The 18090-nt window shown below is 40.8% G+C and overlaps 1 protein-coding gene across 1 annotated transcript in view; it reads right to left on the bottom strand.

Annotated features, from left to right (window-relative positions):
• The window catches only part of PAPPA2 (pappalysin 2), a 300349-nt gene that overhangs the window by 246426 nt on the left and 35833 nt on the right, over positions 1–18090 (bottom strand). The window contains exon 2 of the mRNA XM_036867003.1: positions 8370–9441. Coding sequence (XP_036722898.1) covers positions 8370–9441 — 1072 coding nt within the window. The remainder of the gene's footprint in view (positions 1–8369; positions 9442–18090) is intronic.

Below are 18090 nucleotides of genomic sequence, written 5' to 3'. Positions count from 1 at the left end.
AATATTGTATGGTAAATCTGTACTCAAGAAGGAGTTGGCAAACTTTTTCTGTAAAGGGCCAAATAGTAAATATTTTAGGTTTTGTGGGCCACACAGTTTCTATTATAACTATGCAACTCTACCACATGAAAGCAGCCATAGACAATATGTAAGTAAATGCATGTGACTGCATTCTAATAAAATTTAATTTACAGAAACAAGTGGTGAGGTAAATTTGGTCCACAGGCCATAGTTTGCCAATCACTAAACTAGGGTAAGTACATTCCTTTATTCAACAATTATTTATTGAACACTCTTAGTATTTGTTGTTCTAAGTGCTAGGGTAAAATAGTAACTCAAACATACAAAAACCCCCTCTCTAATGGAACTTACATCCTAGTGGAGAATATGGACATCAAGCAAAAATTTTAAATACATAGCATGTTAGTGACAAATTCCAAAAACAGAAGTAAAACGGAGAAGAAACGATGAAGAGTCAGGAGTCGGGAATTTAGGTGAGGTCACCAGAGAAGTCTTCACTAGAAGGTGACTCTGAAAAAAGACTGGAAGGAAGAGGGAGCACTAGCCATGTAGGAATCTGGAGGATGAACGTTCCAGCAAAATGAAAAGCCACTGAAACATTTATGCAGCAGGAATATGTCTGCCAAGCCAAGGGACAAGGAGAAGGCCAGTGTGGCTGGAATGGAATAAACAAGGGAGAGCATGGTGGGAGATGAGGCCACAGAAATAATTGATGACAGATTAGGTAGGGCCCTGTTGGTTACAGCAATACTATTGGCTTTGACTCTGAATGAGCCGGGAAGCTGCTGGAGAATTCCAGGCAGAGGAATGACTTGATCTGAAGTATACTCTAATAGGGTTACTCTGGCTGCTCTGTTAAAAACAGACTGCGGGGTGGTGCAAGAGCAAAAGTGGCGAGACCCGTTAGGAGGCTATTGTAATAACACAGGTGAGAGGCAATGGGATCAGAGCAGAGTGATGGCAGTAGGCAGATGAGAAGTGATACAAATGAGATAGATCATCCCTATTTGAGGACCAAGGAATGTTCCCAGGAAAGAGGAAGTGACATTCTAACTGACCTTGAAGGATCAGTAGGAATCAGCCAAGCATCAAGCTAGGAAAATCAGGTCCACAGCCACAGACAGAGCTCCTGGTGAGAAGTGAGAGATGCACTGGGGTTCAGAAAATTAATGGGTCAACATCTTCCTCCAGGGGATGACGCTCTGATGAAACGAATCTTCAGAAAAACCCGTGATGCCCAGACTAACTACATGTTCCATCCACTCCGCAACCTACTTCTCTGTGACTTTCATTCAGTCACTAAAGTAATATGTAAACAGTGTTCCTAGAGGAAAAAAAAGGAAAACATGTGTAAGTGTGCAGCTGTCTTTCAGATTCCTAGGCTTAAATTCTAGGAAAAGATCCCTAAGTGAAATCCTCCGAGACAGACTGGCATCTGGCCAGGGTACCAAAGCCAGCACCCCAGCTCCTAGGAAAATACCCAAGTATCTTGAACAACTGAATGTGTTTGGAGACCAGGGTCTCTCCTAAAAATTTTCTAAGAGGAAATATTTTTAACCCAGACATACCACAGGGCTCTCTTACAAGTCTGCCTATTTGCCTAGAAAATAGTCATGAAAAGGAGAAAAACAACCTCTCCCCACTTACCTGGGGAGAAAAGTTCACTGAGCCAGCCAGGTGAACAGAAAAATTGTGGATTTCACTTACTCTATAGAATTGTATCTATTGAAACTACGGAGAAATTGGCCTGTAGAAAAACAACCAAGAGACATTTCTATTTGTTAGTAAACTTTCTGAGCTTACCAGAAGGTGCTCTCTTATATCTTCCCTCCTATTCCCTTTTCCAGATAAAATGAGTATGAGAAGGTGAGACTTGTCTCTTTAGAGTTTGCACAGCCTGTGCATTTTAGTGGAGGGATTTAGATGTTTTCTTGCTGTTCAGTTTTAAAGTTTCTTCTCCATTTCTTTTTTCTCTGCCTTCTTCTACCCCTTACACTTATTTTCCCCATGCATGTTTTTTTTGGCTGCAGGGAACTTTGAATCCCAACTTCAAAAGAAACCTATAATGAAGCTTGGCTGATGTTTAACAGATCTGCCACTGCAGGGGCCCAGCCCAACCATTCCTTTGGCTCAACAGCCACAGAGGGTGGGTGAGCAAAGTACAGCTAATCCAGAGCATCCAGGTCCGTGCAGCACCAATTTTTCCACCTGTTCCCTTGAGTGTCACAGGCAACTGTCCTCCTGTCCCAAAGATATATATACTATAGTGTACAACTGCAGACACCACTCTATGCCATGCTTCTGCAGGGTACCTCCCAGCCCACCCTCTTGAGGTCCCTTTTAGAGGGAAGTAGACCATGCTCTAGCATTGCTATATACAGCAGTTCTTCTGCCCTCAAACTCCCCACCATCAAAACTCAGGAAATGAGGTAGAGAAGAGACAGTGAGGCACCAAGACACAGAGACTTCAGCCCACCACAGGCATCAGAAAACAAATGCATGGCATCGCCTTGATCCCATTGTCTGCTTCACAGCATGGTGACACTAGGTGGTTAATGGCTCTCACTTAAACTGTTCTCAGCCATTTGTTTGTTGTTGTTGTTGTTGTTTTGGGGGGCGGGGGGGCAGGAGGGGCTCACCGAGCAGCATGTGGGATCTTAGCTCCCAGTCCAGGGATCGAACCCGGGCCTTTGGCAGTGAGAGCTCAGAGTCCTAACCACTGGACTGCCAGGGAACTCCCCTCAGCCATTTGTTTTTATTTGGTGATTTTTCTCCACATGATAACAGAGTGATGAAATCTGACACATAGAAAACCAAAGCAAAGAGGTAAACACAGTGCTCTAGATTTGGTTGGATACTAAGCTCAACTCTGATGTGAAAAGGAGAGAAAGAGCAAGGGATGGAAAGTAGATTCAGCAGCAAAGAACCCTTCATCTCTGAGACATAATTTTAGAGAGAAAAACAACAGAAACAAGTCATGACCAAAAGGAAACTGAAGCCTGCAAAGGTTAGGGAAGCTGAGTTTCCCTTAGGGCATAGAGATTCCCTTGGCTTGGCTTCCTAGGATGCATCATAGGGAGTGGCCAATGACATTTGTGATTTTACTGAAGTGGACTTTCAAGCCCTTCTTTCCCACAGCAATTGTAGACCCTCTTAGGGCAGCTACTATGTAGAAACAGACATCTGGCATATGTAGCCTTCCCTTTCCACAAGCCAAGCTTCTCTATCTTGGTAATTCTGTTCAACTGGCTGGGTAATGTATCTATAATTCATATCTCCTTCTGACCAGCCCCAAGTCTGATAAATACTCTCCCTTTGATAGGCCCATCTGGGTTACAGATGTTTGGTGTTGGATTCCTCAGGCTCTCTCCTCCTGTCAGAGCTTTTGGGAGAGGAACTCCTTTGGGCTACATTTCTGGTTTCTTGCTGGGGGTGGGGGAAGAGGGAACATTGAGCAGGATTTGAGAAACAGGAAGGATTGTTCATAAAGCAATCACTGTACTTGCATGTTAGTCATCTATCTGTAGGTGTGTCCCCCACTTCCCAACCACCCCCTACTAAATGGTGAGCTCCTGAGTAGAGGGATTCTGTGCCTGGCACGCTCTGATCCTCAAAAAATGTCTGGAAAAATCTGTTGAAATTGGGTCCCTTTAGAGTCACAAAATAAAGGAATTGTGAACTTGAGCACTGTGATTTAATTGTAATAATAGGGCTGCTAGATATGGGTAATTTAGTTCAGACACAACCACCAACTCTACCAAGACACAGGCCCTCATAGAAATCCAGAGATCTACACCTCTATGAATCCAAAGTCCTTTCAAACAGTCTAAGCCATGGCAGAGAAAAGCAGTCTATACTCTATGTTCTGCTTTTAGTGCCTCAGACTGGATTTCAACCCAGGTATTTAGATAAAATTACTAAATCCCTCCACTAAGATATTAACACTTACTCTATGTATTCTTTATATTTGTCCCTTTGCTTAGCTTACTCTGTCTGGTGCATCACAGGAACTTGATAAATAATTGTTTTTCAAAATATGGTTCTTGCCAATAAGAGTTATGAAAAACAGTCAATGTTTTTAATAATAAAAATTCAGCACAAGAAATACAAGGCAGAGAAGATGGAGTATGAATAAAGGGTCTGTACACAAAATAAGTATAAGGGAATTGGGAAAAAGAAAACCTATCCTTTCCACTATGGTCTGCCTTCAGATTTCTCCCTCTAAAAGAGGAAATTCATAGATAAATATCCTTTTTTAAATCATAATAGTAGAGATATAAAAGTGTGTTTCCTATTGTGAATAAGCACTAGACATCTGAGAAAATCCACCAGCATGAAACACAGATAAGAATTAAGAGAAAAAAAAAAGGAAAAATAAAAGTTGACTATAGATGAATCAGATATAGTGCACAGGGAAAAAATTCAGAATTCATCTTATTTTTAGCCTCAAAAAAGGGTGCATACTTAAAATAAAAATAGACTAATATAGAAAATCAAAGAGTAAAGTCTTAAATATATGATTGCTAAAATTTAAAAAAATTCAATAGAAGAGTTGGAAGATAAACTCAAGGAAATGTCCAAAATAGAGAACAAAATAACAAAGAGATAGAATATAAGTGAGAAAAAAGACAGAGAATAAATTCAGGAAATAAATCCTCAGGTATTTCAGAGAGGAAAAAGAGATCAAAGAATTAAGAAATATCAAAGTAATAATTTCAGAAAATTTGCCAGAGGTAAGGGGCATGGGTCCAAGTTGAAAGGATCACTGAATATCAACAAAAGAAGAATAAAAGGCCAACACTTTAAAAAAATTATCATAAAATCCCTAAAGTAACAAGGTTAAAATTCAAAAACGATTTTTAATAGGAAAAAAATTCACCTCTAAAACACATAGTTATAAGAATAGAAGCTAGAGGCAAGTAATGAATCTCTTCAAAAATTTAAGAGAAAATGTTTTCCAACCCAAAATTTTATGCCAGGACAAACTATCAGTTTGGGGTAAAGGCAAAATAAAAACATTTTGAGAAATGCATTTCTGAAAAAGTTACCTAAACATCTTTTCCTAGAAAGTTACTTAAGGATGTTTTCCAGTAAAATGAGGTTGTAAATTAAGAGATATTCATAAAATTCAGGACATAGTGACTCCAATCCCCCCTCAAAAAAGCAGTGAAGTTCCAGGATGACAACTGTGCAGCAGAACTAAAGATAACTGGTCAAGTCAGAAGAGCTGAGAAAAAATGGAATAAACTTGAAGGGAGAGCTCCAGAGGAGTGTTAAAAAAAAAAAAAAAAAAAAGACACATTCTATAGATTAGCTAATATGATAAAGCATTTGAAAATGACTGAAGATATCAAAAAAGAAGGAAGGAAGGAAGATAAAAGAAGGGAGGGAGGGAGGAAATAGAGACTCAAGGGGGAGGGTGTGTGTGTATGGGAGAGTGGGGGAGCTATGCCAGAAAGGAAATATAGTAATAGAATAAAACTTTGTTCTGCAACCAAAAGAAAAATATTCTATAGTCATAATGTTGTAAATATATATAACTGACTCAACCAAAAATAGTAAAATTACTATATTAGAAAAATGCAGAGGAGCGGGAGGAGACAAAGTAAAAGTCTCATCTTTGTAATAAGAGCAAGTTATGCATAATGTTTAAAATTGATGAATCAGTCCTAACCACTGGTGGTTCAGTGGTTAGGACTCCACACTTTCACTGCTGAGGATGTGGGTTTGATCTCTGGTCAGGGAACTAAGATCCCCCAAGCCAAACGGCGCAGCCCCCCCCCAAATAATAATAATTTAAAAAAATAAAATAAAATTGATGACTCAAGTAATATAAATATAATATTTGGATATATGTATATGGAGGTTATTACCAAAAGCGGCAAGTAAAATAATTAAATATGGGAGAAAGGCTAGAGAGTGGAGAAGGATGAGGAAGAGTTAGGCAGGGGATTGTCATTCTTCCTTTTGGTACAATTTGGTAAAATTGTCTTTTGGTACAATTTGATATTTTAACCAGGAGCGTTTATTTTTTATTTAAATGTTTTTAACTATCAAAAAAAGTATGACTAGTTCCTTTCATTCCACAGAGTGAGTTTTGCATGTAGGGGTAAGAAAGTGTCTGGGTCTACTACAGATAGAAAAGGATAAGTTACCATGGCAACTCTGAAGTGGTAAGGGGAATAAGTTATAAACACTCGGATAAGGGCAGTGGCAGGAAGTATTTAGAGACACAAGGGGCCACTCTAAGGAGAGTGATGCCTGGGTACCTTGAAAGACAGCTCTCTCAGTCAAGGCGGTGGGTTGTTGTAATGAGCTAGTAGACAAATGAGAACAAGCCAGACTTCCCTGGAGAGTTCTCTGGAGATCCTAAGAGTTGGCAAACGTTGTTAGTGAGGTTTAGCTTCTGCTTAAGGTTATCAAAATCTAAAAACCAAACCCAAACAGAATCTTTCTTATGCAAATATTTCTGGTAATGTGATCAGTTCCCTGGGTATTATTATGTAAACAAAGGCTTCCCATCTGTCAGTTCTAATAATGATAATAACTAACGTTGGTTTAGAACTGTTTCTGTACTTTGAAAAGTTTAGAGTTACCAAGCACTTTCCTGTACCTTATTTCATTTGCTTCACAAAAATAACCCAAAGATATAGGTAATGCAAAGTATTACTGCAATCACCCTCATTTTACAGACAAGACATCTGGGTTTACAAAAGTGACTTGCTCAACTTACATAGCTGGTTAAGTAGCAAGGACTCTGGAACTCAACTCTGTCCCCTGATTGCAAATCTTACACTCGATCCTTGATGTCAGACATCTGAGCTACAGGTGAACCTATTCATTGGTGCTAACTGCCCATGCACAGGGGCACCAAGAGGACTGTCCACACACAAGACCATGAGTTACCACACAAATCATGGCCAAAAAACACAAAGGTAGCCATTCAGGTATTGGGTGGAAGCTGAGATCTATTCCTCCTGCCTCCCACCAACACTACACCCTACCTCAGGTGTGGGCCTTTTTATAATTCGTACAAAGGTACCAGTTATAAATGGGGAACCCTTGCCCACATACACAAATTACTAAGTTTACCACCCACCTCTCTCCTTTCTTACCTCCCTCTAACATTCCCCAACTCCTGCACCAACCATCAAATGGAAATCCTCCTATTGGCTTCTGTCTCACAACAGATGACACATCAGATCCATTTATTCATTAAAATAAACATGAAATAAACAACTATGTCTCAGTTGCTGTTCTAGGCACTGGGAATGTAACAAGGGTCCTGGTCACATAGAGCTGATATTCCAAGCCAGGGAAAGACAAATAAACAAATACACAAGAAAAACATCAGAAGTGATGTGTTATAGAGAGAATTTAAATTAGTTGACATAATAGCGATTGACTAGTCAACTTAAATTGGGAGATCAGGAAAGGCCTCTCCAGGAGGTGACATTTAAGTAGATTTTGGAATGACAAGAGAAAACTCACCAAGGGAAGACCAAGGAAAAGAGGATTCCAAGAAGATGAAACAGCTAGTGCAAAGCCCTGGGGCAGGAACAAGTTTGATCTGTTCAGTGGAACAGAACAGTCAGTGAGGCTGTGCAGTGTGGGTGGGGAGAGCAGGGGAGGAAGTTAGAGAGGAAGGCAGGGGTCAGGTTGTGATCCAGGAGACAGGAGGGGAGCTTGGATTTTATTCTAAGAACAGTGGGGAAAAAACTAAGAAGGGGAGTGACAGGATCTAATTTACCATTTACATAGGATCTTTCCAGATGCTGTGTGGAGAATGGAATTTAATGGGGCAGAAGAGGAAGCCTCCAGTCATCTAAAGGAGACTTGTGGTTAGATGTAGAATGTCTTATGTTCATAAAGCTGCTGAACTGCTCAAACTGCTTCACACATGGGCCTCTTCATGAATTCGTGTTACTTTGCTGGAAACCTAAGACTATAAAAGGAATGCTCACGTATAATTGGTGCTGATTGGTTTCTATTGACATATACCTTGTTTGCTCTCTGTGCAGATGCCCTGGCTTCCTCTGACAGACGAAGTTGTTCAGCTTTCCTGTGTCTTAAGCACCTGGTGCGTGTGCATTTCACACCATGTACACAGTTGTCTGCTCCATAGAAAGTGAGTTGTGAGGGCTGTGTCTCGTCTTAATCATCTCTGTGTTCCTAATCACCCAACACAACACCTGGTACTTCATGAAAGCTCAATAGTATCTGGTGGAGTAGATGAATGTTTTATTTGGGGGCTGTGTGAACACTCTTTTGTCTCCAGAAGCCAAAAGGATAAAACGATGTTAGGAATGTACCCTACAAGCAGGATACCCCAAGCCCCAGTCCCTTACCTCCTAGGTGAGTCAGGGTCGAAGCAGGTCTTGTGCACGTCAGCCCCCTCCGGGTCACAGCAGTCACCATCATCAAAGTCGTTCAGCATATTGTTGCACTCCACGTGGCAGATCCCATCCCTGCGGTTCCAGGAGTAGCACCGGCCCTGCAGGCGGCAGTCGCCCCCGTCGTAGCCTGTGAGTGGGTGCTCACACTCAGGGTCACAGTGGTCGTTGCCAATCTTGCTGGGCTCACAGTTCACGAGCACAACGCGGTGGCGCAGGGTGGAGTTGTGGACCCGGTGGACGTTCAGCTGCCAGCTGATGTTGTAGCGGCTGAAGGCTTCATTGAGCACTTCATGCTGCCGACTGATCTGCTCCTCACTCACGGTGGGGTTCAGGCCCTCATTGTCACAGATGTTTACTACCTGGTAGCGGATCACCTTCTCTCCCCGAAGGGGCCAGTGCCAGCTGTACTGGGAAATCAGTTCCACATTGTCACAAGCTGTTTGCCCACAGAGCGGGGGCTGCAAAGGTGACAGAATCTCAGGCTCTGGCTCAAAGCCCTGGAGGACCTCAAGCCGTGGGTACTTCCCATCTCTAAAGGGGGCCCACTGTTCTTCCAGGGGCTCAAAACTGGCTGTCAGTAGCAGGGTGGTCAAATCCTCCACCTCGCTTGGCTGCTGAGGACTGTGCTGGAGGTGGCTTTGTGGGAGGGCCGTCGACCAGAAGACCAGTGTGCCCACATGTCCACGGAAATAGTGCCCGTCCTCGGAGCTATCCCCACCCAGGAACAAAGAGCGACAAGATGCCATGAAGGGGCTGTTCAGGGGACCAGACTGATCTGGACTACTAGCCACCTGAGTGCCATCGACATACAGGGCCATGCGCTGTCCGTCGTAAGTGGCTGCCACGTGCGTCCACTTGCCTGGTTGATAGCGACTGTGACCCATCATAACGGTGGCTTTCTTCACGCGGTCGGTGCGAAGAGAGAAGAAGAAGCGAGCATCTCGCCTTCCCACATCCTTCCCTGAGCGGATCCCCAGGGCCCAGCCCTTGTCACTGATAGTGTGGGAGCAGTTATCAAACACACCTGGGAAAGAAGGAAGAGTCGAGGGGAGAAATACCAGATACAAAGGGGATGGAGAAAGGGAGAAGAAAACCCATATAAATAGCAAGAATGTAGGTTTTTAATGGGAAAATAATAAGTGATACAGATTCTTCACCTAAGATGCCTGTCCAGTACCCCATATCAGCCTGTTCTGGCAACATCTTTCCCCAAAAGGAACTTAATTTGAGATTCCATCCAATTTAAAGCATTCTGGTGTTTTTAAATAACCAAAATGGAAGTTGTAAGGGGATGTCTAATGCAAGTGAAAACCATCCTCAACCACTCTGTCACAAACGTTCCTCAGGGTGACCCTGTGTCCATGACTTCCCACTCTTTCCACTTCCTCAGAAGTCATGAGGGCCTTCATGGTTTTTACAAAAGATAGTAACCTCCTACCCCTTCAAAAGGTCATTTGTCTCTATTGAATATGGAAATGATGATTCTTGTGGGGAAAATAAGGAGAAGACTGTAACGTCCCAGACATGTTATTCCCTCTAGTGCCCAAGGGCAAGGATACCCATCCACAGTGAACAGTTGTTCCCTAGAGTAAGCAAAATGACATTGCCCCACGGTCCTAGACTAAAAAAACCTAGTCAAATTATAAGAATGATTGTTTTATAACCAATAACGCCCACCAGAGTACAGGAGTGGAACTTTCCCAGGTAAACGAAGCTCCTCACTGCATGCTACCTTACTTACCACCTTGCTCATAGTAGGCCCAGGACTATTAAGTCCCGTAAACAAAGGAAGGAATTCCTGTAGATAACTATATCACTAACAAGTTGGCAGCAGGAAGAAGTAGTCAGATGTAACAGGACCACAGATGAAATAGGAAGACTGAAGGCAATTTGGAGGCCTTGAATGTTCCCAGCAACCCATCTGCAGTTACGAACCCACCATCCTCCCAGTCCCTCTTATACTATATAGGCAGGGTCTCAAGAGCAGACTTCAATTGTAATTTACATAGAGGCAGTACATTCACACAGGAAATGCTTAGTAAATACTGCTTTAACTAATGAATGAATGTTAGAAAAGTCGGCTGGCCTTTAGATAGATACCTGAGGCTAAGACCAAGAGTTATTCTTCCCCAGCCTCCCCCAGTCAACAGTTTTACTTATTCACCTGAGCTCCTAAATAATCCACTCAAACAGTACCACTCTATGGACAGTTTGGACTTTAAAGCCATGAGTCCTCCCATTCTAATTGCAGGCAAGTGTCTTAAAAGTAGCTATGTTTTTCATAAATGATAGATTATCTTCTCTTCTTTCTCTAACATAAATCAATAACTTGTGATTTAGAAAATAAAATGTTCTTTTTAACAAAAGCAACTCATCCCCAATCTAGCAATTCTAACAATTAGACTTCCAAGTACTGGTGATGACTAGGTATAATACAATGGTGATGTTCTAGTATTGTTTGGGGTTTTTTGTTTATTTTTACATTGAGGTCTGTATGGTAAAGGAATGTAACAATTACTGCTTTACAAATTCTTGTACTGGGTAGATTTTCAAAAAAGCAGACAAACCTAGTGAGATCAGTAATAAGTTTCCTGCTTCATAGTTTCTCCTTGGTTCACTTATTTTCATAAGTACATTTAGCCTTAATTATGTCCATCCACTAACCTATGAACAAATGTGCTGCAATATTTAATATCAGAACCATGGAATTACTAACCCTCAACTAGTAAATATCAGCTGGTTTTTAAGAGGAAGAATTGAGGAGGAGGCTATTTCATATTTGTTGCATATACAGGTATATATGGGTTGGGGTATAAATTATTAGGCTTGACATATAAATTACTAGATAATTAGCTTGTTACCTGCCAGCATCTAACTGCAATTTTGAACACATTAACTTATTGTCCTTAGAACTTCTAGTAGCAACAAAATAATTGTTTCTACTTATTTAGGTCATAGGAAGCTATTAAAATTATAGTGTGTCTAAAATGTTATTTCTAACTTCTTGAGACACTACACAGAAGATGGAATTTTCTTATCATACTAGTCTAGTTCTGATTAATCTAAATTTTAGTAATTATATTAGAAAGGATTTATTGGCCAAGAGCATTAAAATAGTGAATTTTAGTTGGGAGTTGTAGAAAGTATATAGAAGTATTACTTTTTTGAATGATTATGAAAGTAATGATTCTTTACTCTCTAATTTAGTAAGATGTCACAGCAGCATATGTGAAACCTCACTAGGTACCTAGATAACTGTATTCTATTTGCTGTATTACCACTGCTCATACTTCATCTATAGGAAGAGAGTAAATAATTGTTGAAGCACTGCCCTGCACTCATTCCAGAGAAGGAAAAAAAAAAAAAAACATATTTAACAAATAGAATTTTCCAACCCGATTACTGTGGACTGAACATTTATGTCCTCCCAAAATTCATTTGTAGGAACCCTGCTCTCTAATGTGAAGATATTTGGAGATAGGGCCTTTAGGAGGTGATTAGGTCATGCACGTGGTGCCCTCATGATGGGATTAGTGTCCTTTTAAGAAGAAAGCTAGCTTCTCTCTCTGCTCCCCACCATGTGAGGATACAAGAAGACAGACAGCCATCTGCCAACCAAGAAAAGGGTTCTCACTGGACACCAGATCTGCTGGTGCCTTTATCTTTCCTAGCCTCCAGAACAGGGAGAAATAAATTTCTTCTATTTAAGACACCCAGTCTGTTGTATATCTGTTATAGCAAACCAAACGAACTAAGAAACCAATGTCATCAACACTAGCCATGGATCAGAATCACAAGTGGAACTTCCACAAATACAGATTCTTGTGAAACCATGTTGAGAGCTGCTGTTATTCTATATTTTAAAAACAAATCAAGGGCTTTCCTGGTGGCACAGTGGTTAAGAATCCACCTGCCAATGCAGGGGACCCGGGTTCCCTGGTCTGGGAAGATCCCACATGCCGCGGAACAACTAAGCCCATGCACTACAACTACTGAGCCTGCGCTCTAGAGCCCGTGAGCCACAACTATGGAGCCCGTGAGCCACATCTACTGAAGCTCACGTGCCTAGAGCCCGTGCTCCACAATATGAGAAACCACTGCGATGAGAAGCCCATGCACGGCAACGAAGAGTAGCCCCTGCTCTCCACAACTAGAGAAAGCCTGCGTGCAGCAATGAAGACCCAACGCAGCCAAAAATAAAATAAATAAAACAAATAAATTTAAAAAAACAAACAAAACAAATCAAGCTTCTGACTGCTGTTCAGTGGATGGGAATGCAGAAGACAGAAGTTGGGAATCTTAATTTTTCCAACCAGTGGAAAGGAATTAGAAAAATTGTTATCAATAAGTTGCCAGACATGAAAGTGGAAATCGCATCTGAAATTCATTTAAACCATTTGTTTTAAACCATTTGTTTAAGGATCACATCAGATAGAGCATTTTAGGTTTGTCTGGGGTCTCTACGTAACCATAGTACATTCTTGCTCATTAATTCAGAAAACTAGTGGAATGAAAGGCAGTGAAAAGAAACAGGAGCCGGTTAGGAATAAGTGCACAGATATGATGCTGTTAGAGAACATGGTTAATGGATTGTCTAGGATTCATAATTAATTGGGGCTTTTTATTATCTATAATACAACTCACATTTAAGACTACTGAAATGGAAATAAATGACCCCTGCTCCCACTAAAAGATCTGTTATTCCAAGAGAGGAAATTGTGGCATTGAAGCATAGTATGCTTACATCTCCCTGAGAATCACTGCCAGCCACCCCAACCTCTTTCATGAGATCATGAGTGTGTCCTTGTGGGGAGTTTCAAAATTTCCAAGGACAGAGTAACTAAATGTTTCTACCCCCTGCATCTTCTATATTCTTATAGTCTGTACTGGTTAAAATCTGTTCCTCCAATCTGTAGGGTATTGAATGGAAAATTATCTGATTCTCTTCTCCCTTGAGACTGAATAAACCAGACTGCAGTTAAACTAGAATTTCAGTCTGGGCTCAGACAAACACAGACGTGGCCCCAACATTGAACCCGTAACCTGGAAGCTCTCTGCTTCACCCATAGCTGGTGGGAAGAGGATCATGCTTGGACACTTGAAGTGCTGTCACCCCACTAAGCCTTGAAGGGTTCACATTTCATCTCACTGTCTTGCTCTTCCTAGAAAAAGAAATTCCACTTGGAATTAGTCATTTCAGTTCCTCAAATATTTGCTGAACATCTCATTCATGCCAGATGTACACACTCCTCTCAGCTTTGGAAGAAAAGGTAGTCTTTGCACTTGAGGAGTTATAGTCTCATGGGAGAATAGGCAACATAGGAAATAATTTTAATATAATATCAGAACTAAGATCAAGAAATACATAGGTGAGTGAAAACAAAACCTAATCACAACCCATATTTCAGAGATGATTTCCTGAGGGGATGAGACCCAAACCTACTCTTGAAGAGTGTGTAGGAATTGGCCAGGCTAAAGAATTACAGATCATTCCACACAGTGGCAGGACGGAGAGCACCAGAGGTGAAACATGTCAAGGTAGGTCTTGTATAACACAGTAAGGGGCTTGGACTGTGTAAGTTAGGGAATACTTAGAGGCTTTCCTACTGCTGCCAAATGCCTCTGATATCCTAAGAACACACAGATGAATTCTAGCATGAAACACCACGCGGTTGACCTTGCCTTGCACACTAGCTCCAACTGCAATTAAGAAAGTTTTCAAAGCTTACAGATGGACAACTGTGGCATAAGAAATACATGAACACCACAAGAGTTCCATGTAGTTAGTTCACCCATGCACTTGTTGGGTAGATATTTATGCAGCAATACTAGTCGCCGATCTCAGTACTTGGTGCTTGGGATTTCTGTAATAATCATAGTTATTTGTCATCATCGGGAGTTCAGTATAGTCAAGAAGATAAACCTTAAATAAACAACTACAATGAAATATGCTGACAGTTGGAAGTATAAATAGCTATGTGAACAGCAAAAAAACCCCAAACAAACCTTTATTAAAACATGCACATAATAAGGCAAACATTCTCCCTGAAGTTACTAAATGTCAACTTTCCAGCACTACACTACCTTCTTAAGTTTTCTTTTTTTTTCTTAATTAATTAATTAATTAATTAATTTTTGGCTGTGTTGGGTCTTCGTTTCTGTGCGAGGGCTTTCTCTAGTTGCGGCAAGTGGGGGCCACTCTTCATCGCTGTGCGCGGGCCTCTCACTATCGCGGCCTCTCTTGTTGCGGAGCACAGGCTCCAGACGCGCAGGCTCAGTAGTTGTGGCACACGGGCCTAATTGCTCCGCGGCATGTGGGATCTTCCCAGACCAGGGCTCGAACCCGTGTCCCCTGCATTAGCAGGCAGATTCTCTGCCACTGCACCACCAGGGAAGCCCCACTACACTACCTTCTTAATAACTTAGTTCCAAACAAATCTGCCCATGAAACTAAGGTTACCTTGATTACTAATCAGAGTGTCTGGGAAGCTTAGGGAGACCCAAAGCCAAAGAATTCCAAAAGCTAAGTTCAGGCATTCCCAGATCAAAGGTCCTGCCATTTCACCCAGAAACATTCACTGTAATATTTCATAGAACCTGCATTTATATAAAATATCCACTTTAGCTGAATCTTCTAAACTGTGATGTAGTATTCTTTTGGTTAATATTTTTTTCCTTCACTTCTTATCATGTAATGATATCTCCCATTTATACAGTACTTAGGCTTTCCAAAGCAATCTGGTGTAACTATCATTTAAATGGTAAAGCCATCCTGTGAGCTAGGCAGATTAGTATCATCACCAGCCTTATTATATAGATGAGGACACTGAGCTTCTGAGAGAGCAGGTGTCAGGCTGGGTGCATAGAGTACACTAGAGCCAACGTGTCATGATTCTGAGCCCAGAACAGTTTTCTATGCTGGGGAAGACCATAGTGCATGGTGGTTACGAGCATGAGTCAGCCAGAAGCTACAGTCTCCAGTCTACCACCTAACATGCTGTGTGACCTCAGAAAAATTACATCATCTTGCTGAACCTCAGTTTACTCACTTGCAAATTGTACCTGTAAAATAAAAATCTGTCCACCACTGGTCTTCTCTTCAGCATCCCTCAACCACAAGCTGAGATCACAGACCTACCTCATGACATTGTTGTGAGAATTAAATTAAAGAACACATGTGAAGGATCTTAGCACAGTGCCTAACTCATACAAAGTGATTAATAAGCATTACCTGTGATGACTAGAAGGAATTCGATGATGAACTATCAAAGGGAAAAACAAATTAGATACAAAATCAGTGTTATGCAGATGAATGTTTAACAACTGGTTCTCTGAAGGGATAAAACCAAACAAACAAACACTGATTGTTGGCATTTGCTAATTTCTGTGGTGTACATATTCTGACAATGGCCAATTTTAATTTACTGATGTCCCTGAACATGGAGTTGGGAAGAGAAGTGTACAATTGGCTCTGGTGAGCTAGTCTGAGCCAGTTCCACCACTAGAAAGACTCAAAAGGAAAGCAGATACAAGCCACCACGTGTCTCCTTCACCCCCTGACTATTAAAGTAGATGTGGCTGCTTTGCTGGTCATCTGATTTTTTATAATTAAAAAGGGGTAAGTGTGACTTTGAGACTTACTATAAAGCTACAGTAATAAAGATATTGTGGTATTGGCTTCCCTGGTGGCGCAGTGGTTGAGAGTCTGCCTGCCAATGCAGGGGACACGGGTTCGAGCCCTGGTCTGGGAAGATCCCACATGCCGCGGAGCAACTGGGCCCGTGAGCCACAATTGCTGAGCCTGCGCGTCTGGAGCCTGTGCTCCGCAACAAGAGAGGCCGCGATAATGAGAGGCCCGCGCACCGCGATGAGGAGTGGCCCCCACTTGCTGTAACTAGAGAAAGCCCTCACACAGAAACGAAGACCCAACACAGCCATAAATAAATAAATTAATAATTGGAAAAAAAATTTAAAAAAAAAAAGATATTGTGGTATTGGTGAAAGAGTAGACAAATAGATCAATGGAACAGAATAGAGAGCCCATAAATATAATCAATTTATCTTTGGCCAGGAGCAAAAGAAGCATAATGGAGCAAAGACAATCTCTTCAACAAATGGTGCTGGAACAACCAGATATCCCCGTGTAAAACAAAACAAATAATATAGACACAGATCTTATATTCTTCACCAAAATTAACTCAAAATGGATCACTGACCTAACTGTAAAATGCAAAACTACAAAACTTGTAGAAGATAACATAGGAAAGAAAACGTACATGACCTTCAGTATGATGATGCCTTTTTAGATATAACACCAAGACATGATCCATGAAAGATATAATTCATAAGCTGTACTTCATTAAAATTAAAAACTAATTTTCTTCTAAAGACAATATCAAGAGAACTAGCAAACAAACCACACACTGGGAGAAAACACTTGCAAAAGACACATCTGACAAAGGATTGTTATCCAACATATACAAAGAACCCATAAAACTTAACAATAAGAAAATAAGCAACCCAATTTTAAAACAAGCCCAAGACCATAATGGATACCTTACCAAAGAAGATATACAGATGGCAAAAAGACATATGAAAAAATGCTCCACATCATATGTCATCACAGAAATCCAAATTAAAACAACGAGATACCACTACACACCTATTAGAATGGTCAAAATCAAGAATACTGACAACATCAAATACTTTTGAAAACGTGAAGCAACAGGAACTCTCATACATGGCTGGTGGGAATGCAAAATGATATAGCCACTTCGGAAACGATTTGGTGGTTTCTTAAGAAACTAAACATACTCTTACCATATCATCCAGCAATCGTGATCCTTTCTATTTACCCCAGAAAGTTGAAACTCTGTCCATACAAAAACCTGCACATGGATGTTTATAGCAGCTTTATTCATAATTGCCAAATCTTGAAAGCAAGCACAACATCCTTTGGTAATTGAATGGATATATTAACTGTGGTCCATCCCAACAATACAATATTATTCAGTGCTAAAAAGAAATTAGCTACCAAGCCATGAAAAGACATGAAGAAAATGTAAATGCATTTAACTTAGGGAAACGAGTCAATCTGAAAAAGTTAAATACTGTATGATTCCAACTATATGGCATTCTGGAAAAGGCAAAACTATAAAGATAGTTAAAAGATCAGTGGTTGCCAGGGGTGAGGGGAGGGACATGAATAGGCAGAGCACAGAGGACATTTAGCACAGTGAAAATAATCTGTAGATATACCTCAGTATACTTTTGTCCAAACCCATAGAATGTACAGCAGCAAGATTAAAGCCTAAAGTAAACTATGGTCTTTGGATGATTATGATGTGTCAGTGAAGAGTCATCCTTGAGAATAAAAAAATTTTAAAAATAATAAAAAAATAAAAGATCATTCTGGTGAGTGATGTTGATAATGGAGGAGGCTATGCATGTGTATGGGCAAGGGATATATGGGAAATCTCTGTATCTTCCTTTCAATTTTATTGTATACCTAAAACTGCTTTTTTTTAAAAAAAAGTAAGTATTTTTAAAGGGGTGGGGTGGGGGCGGTATATGTTTCTTCCACTCTGGGTTTTGAGCCTTAAAATTACCAAAGTACTCAGTGACTGACTGTTCCTGTAAAATAAAATCTGTCCATACCAGGTCTGCTCTTCAA

Source organism: Balaenoptera musculus, chromosome 1, assembly GCF_009873245.2.
Source record: "Balaenoptera musculus isolate JJ_BM4_2016_0621 chromosome 1, mBalMus1.pri.v3, whole genome shotgun sequence".
Lineage (NCBI taxonomy): Eukaryota > Metazoa > Chordata > Mammalia > Artiodactyla > Balaenopteridae > Balaenoptera > Balaenoptera musculus.
The sequence above is the reverse complement of the archived record's forward strand: the minus strand, read 5'-3'. Positions and strand labels throughout refer to the sequence as shown.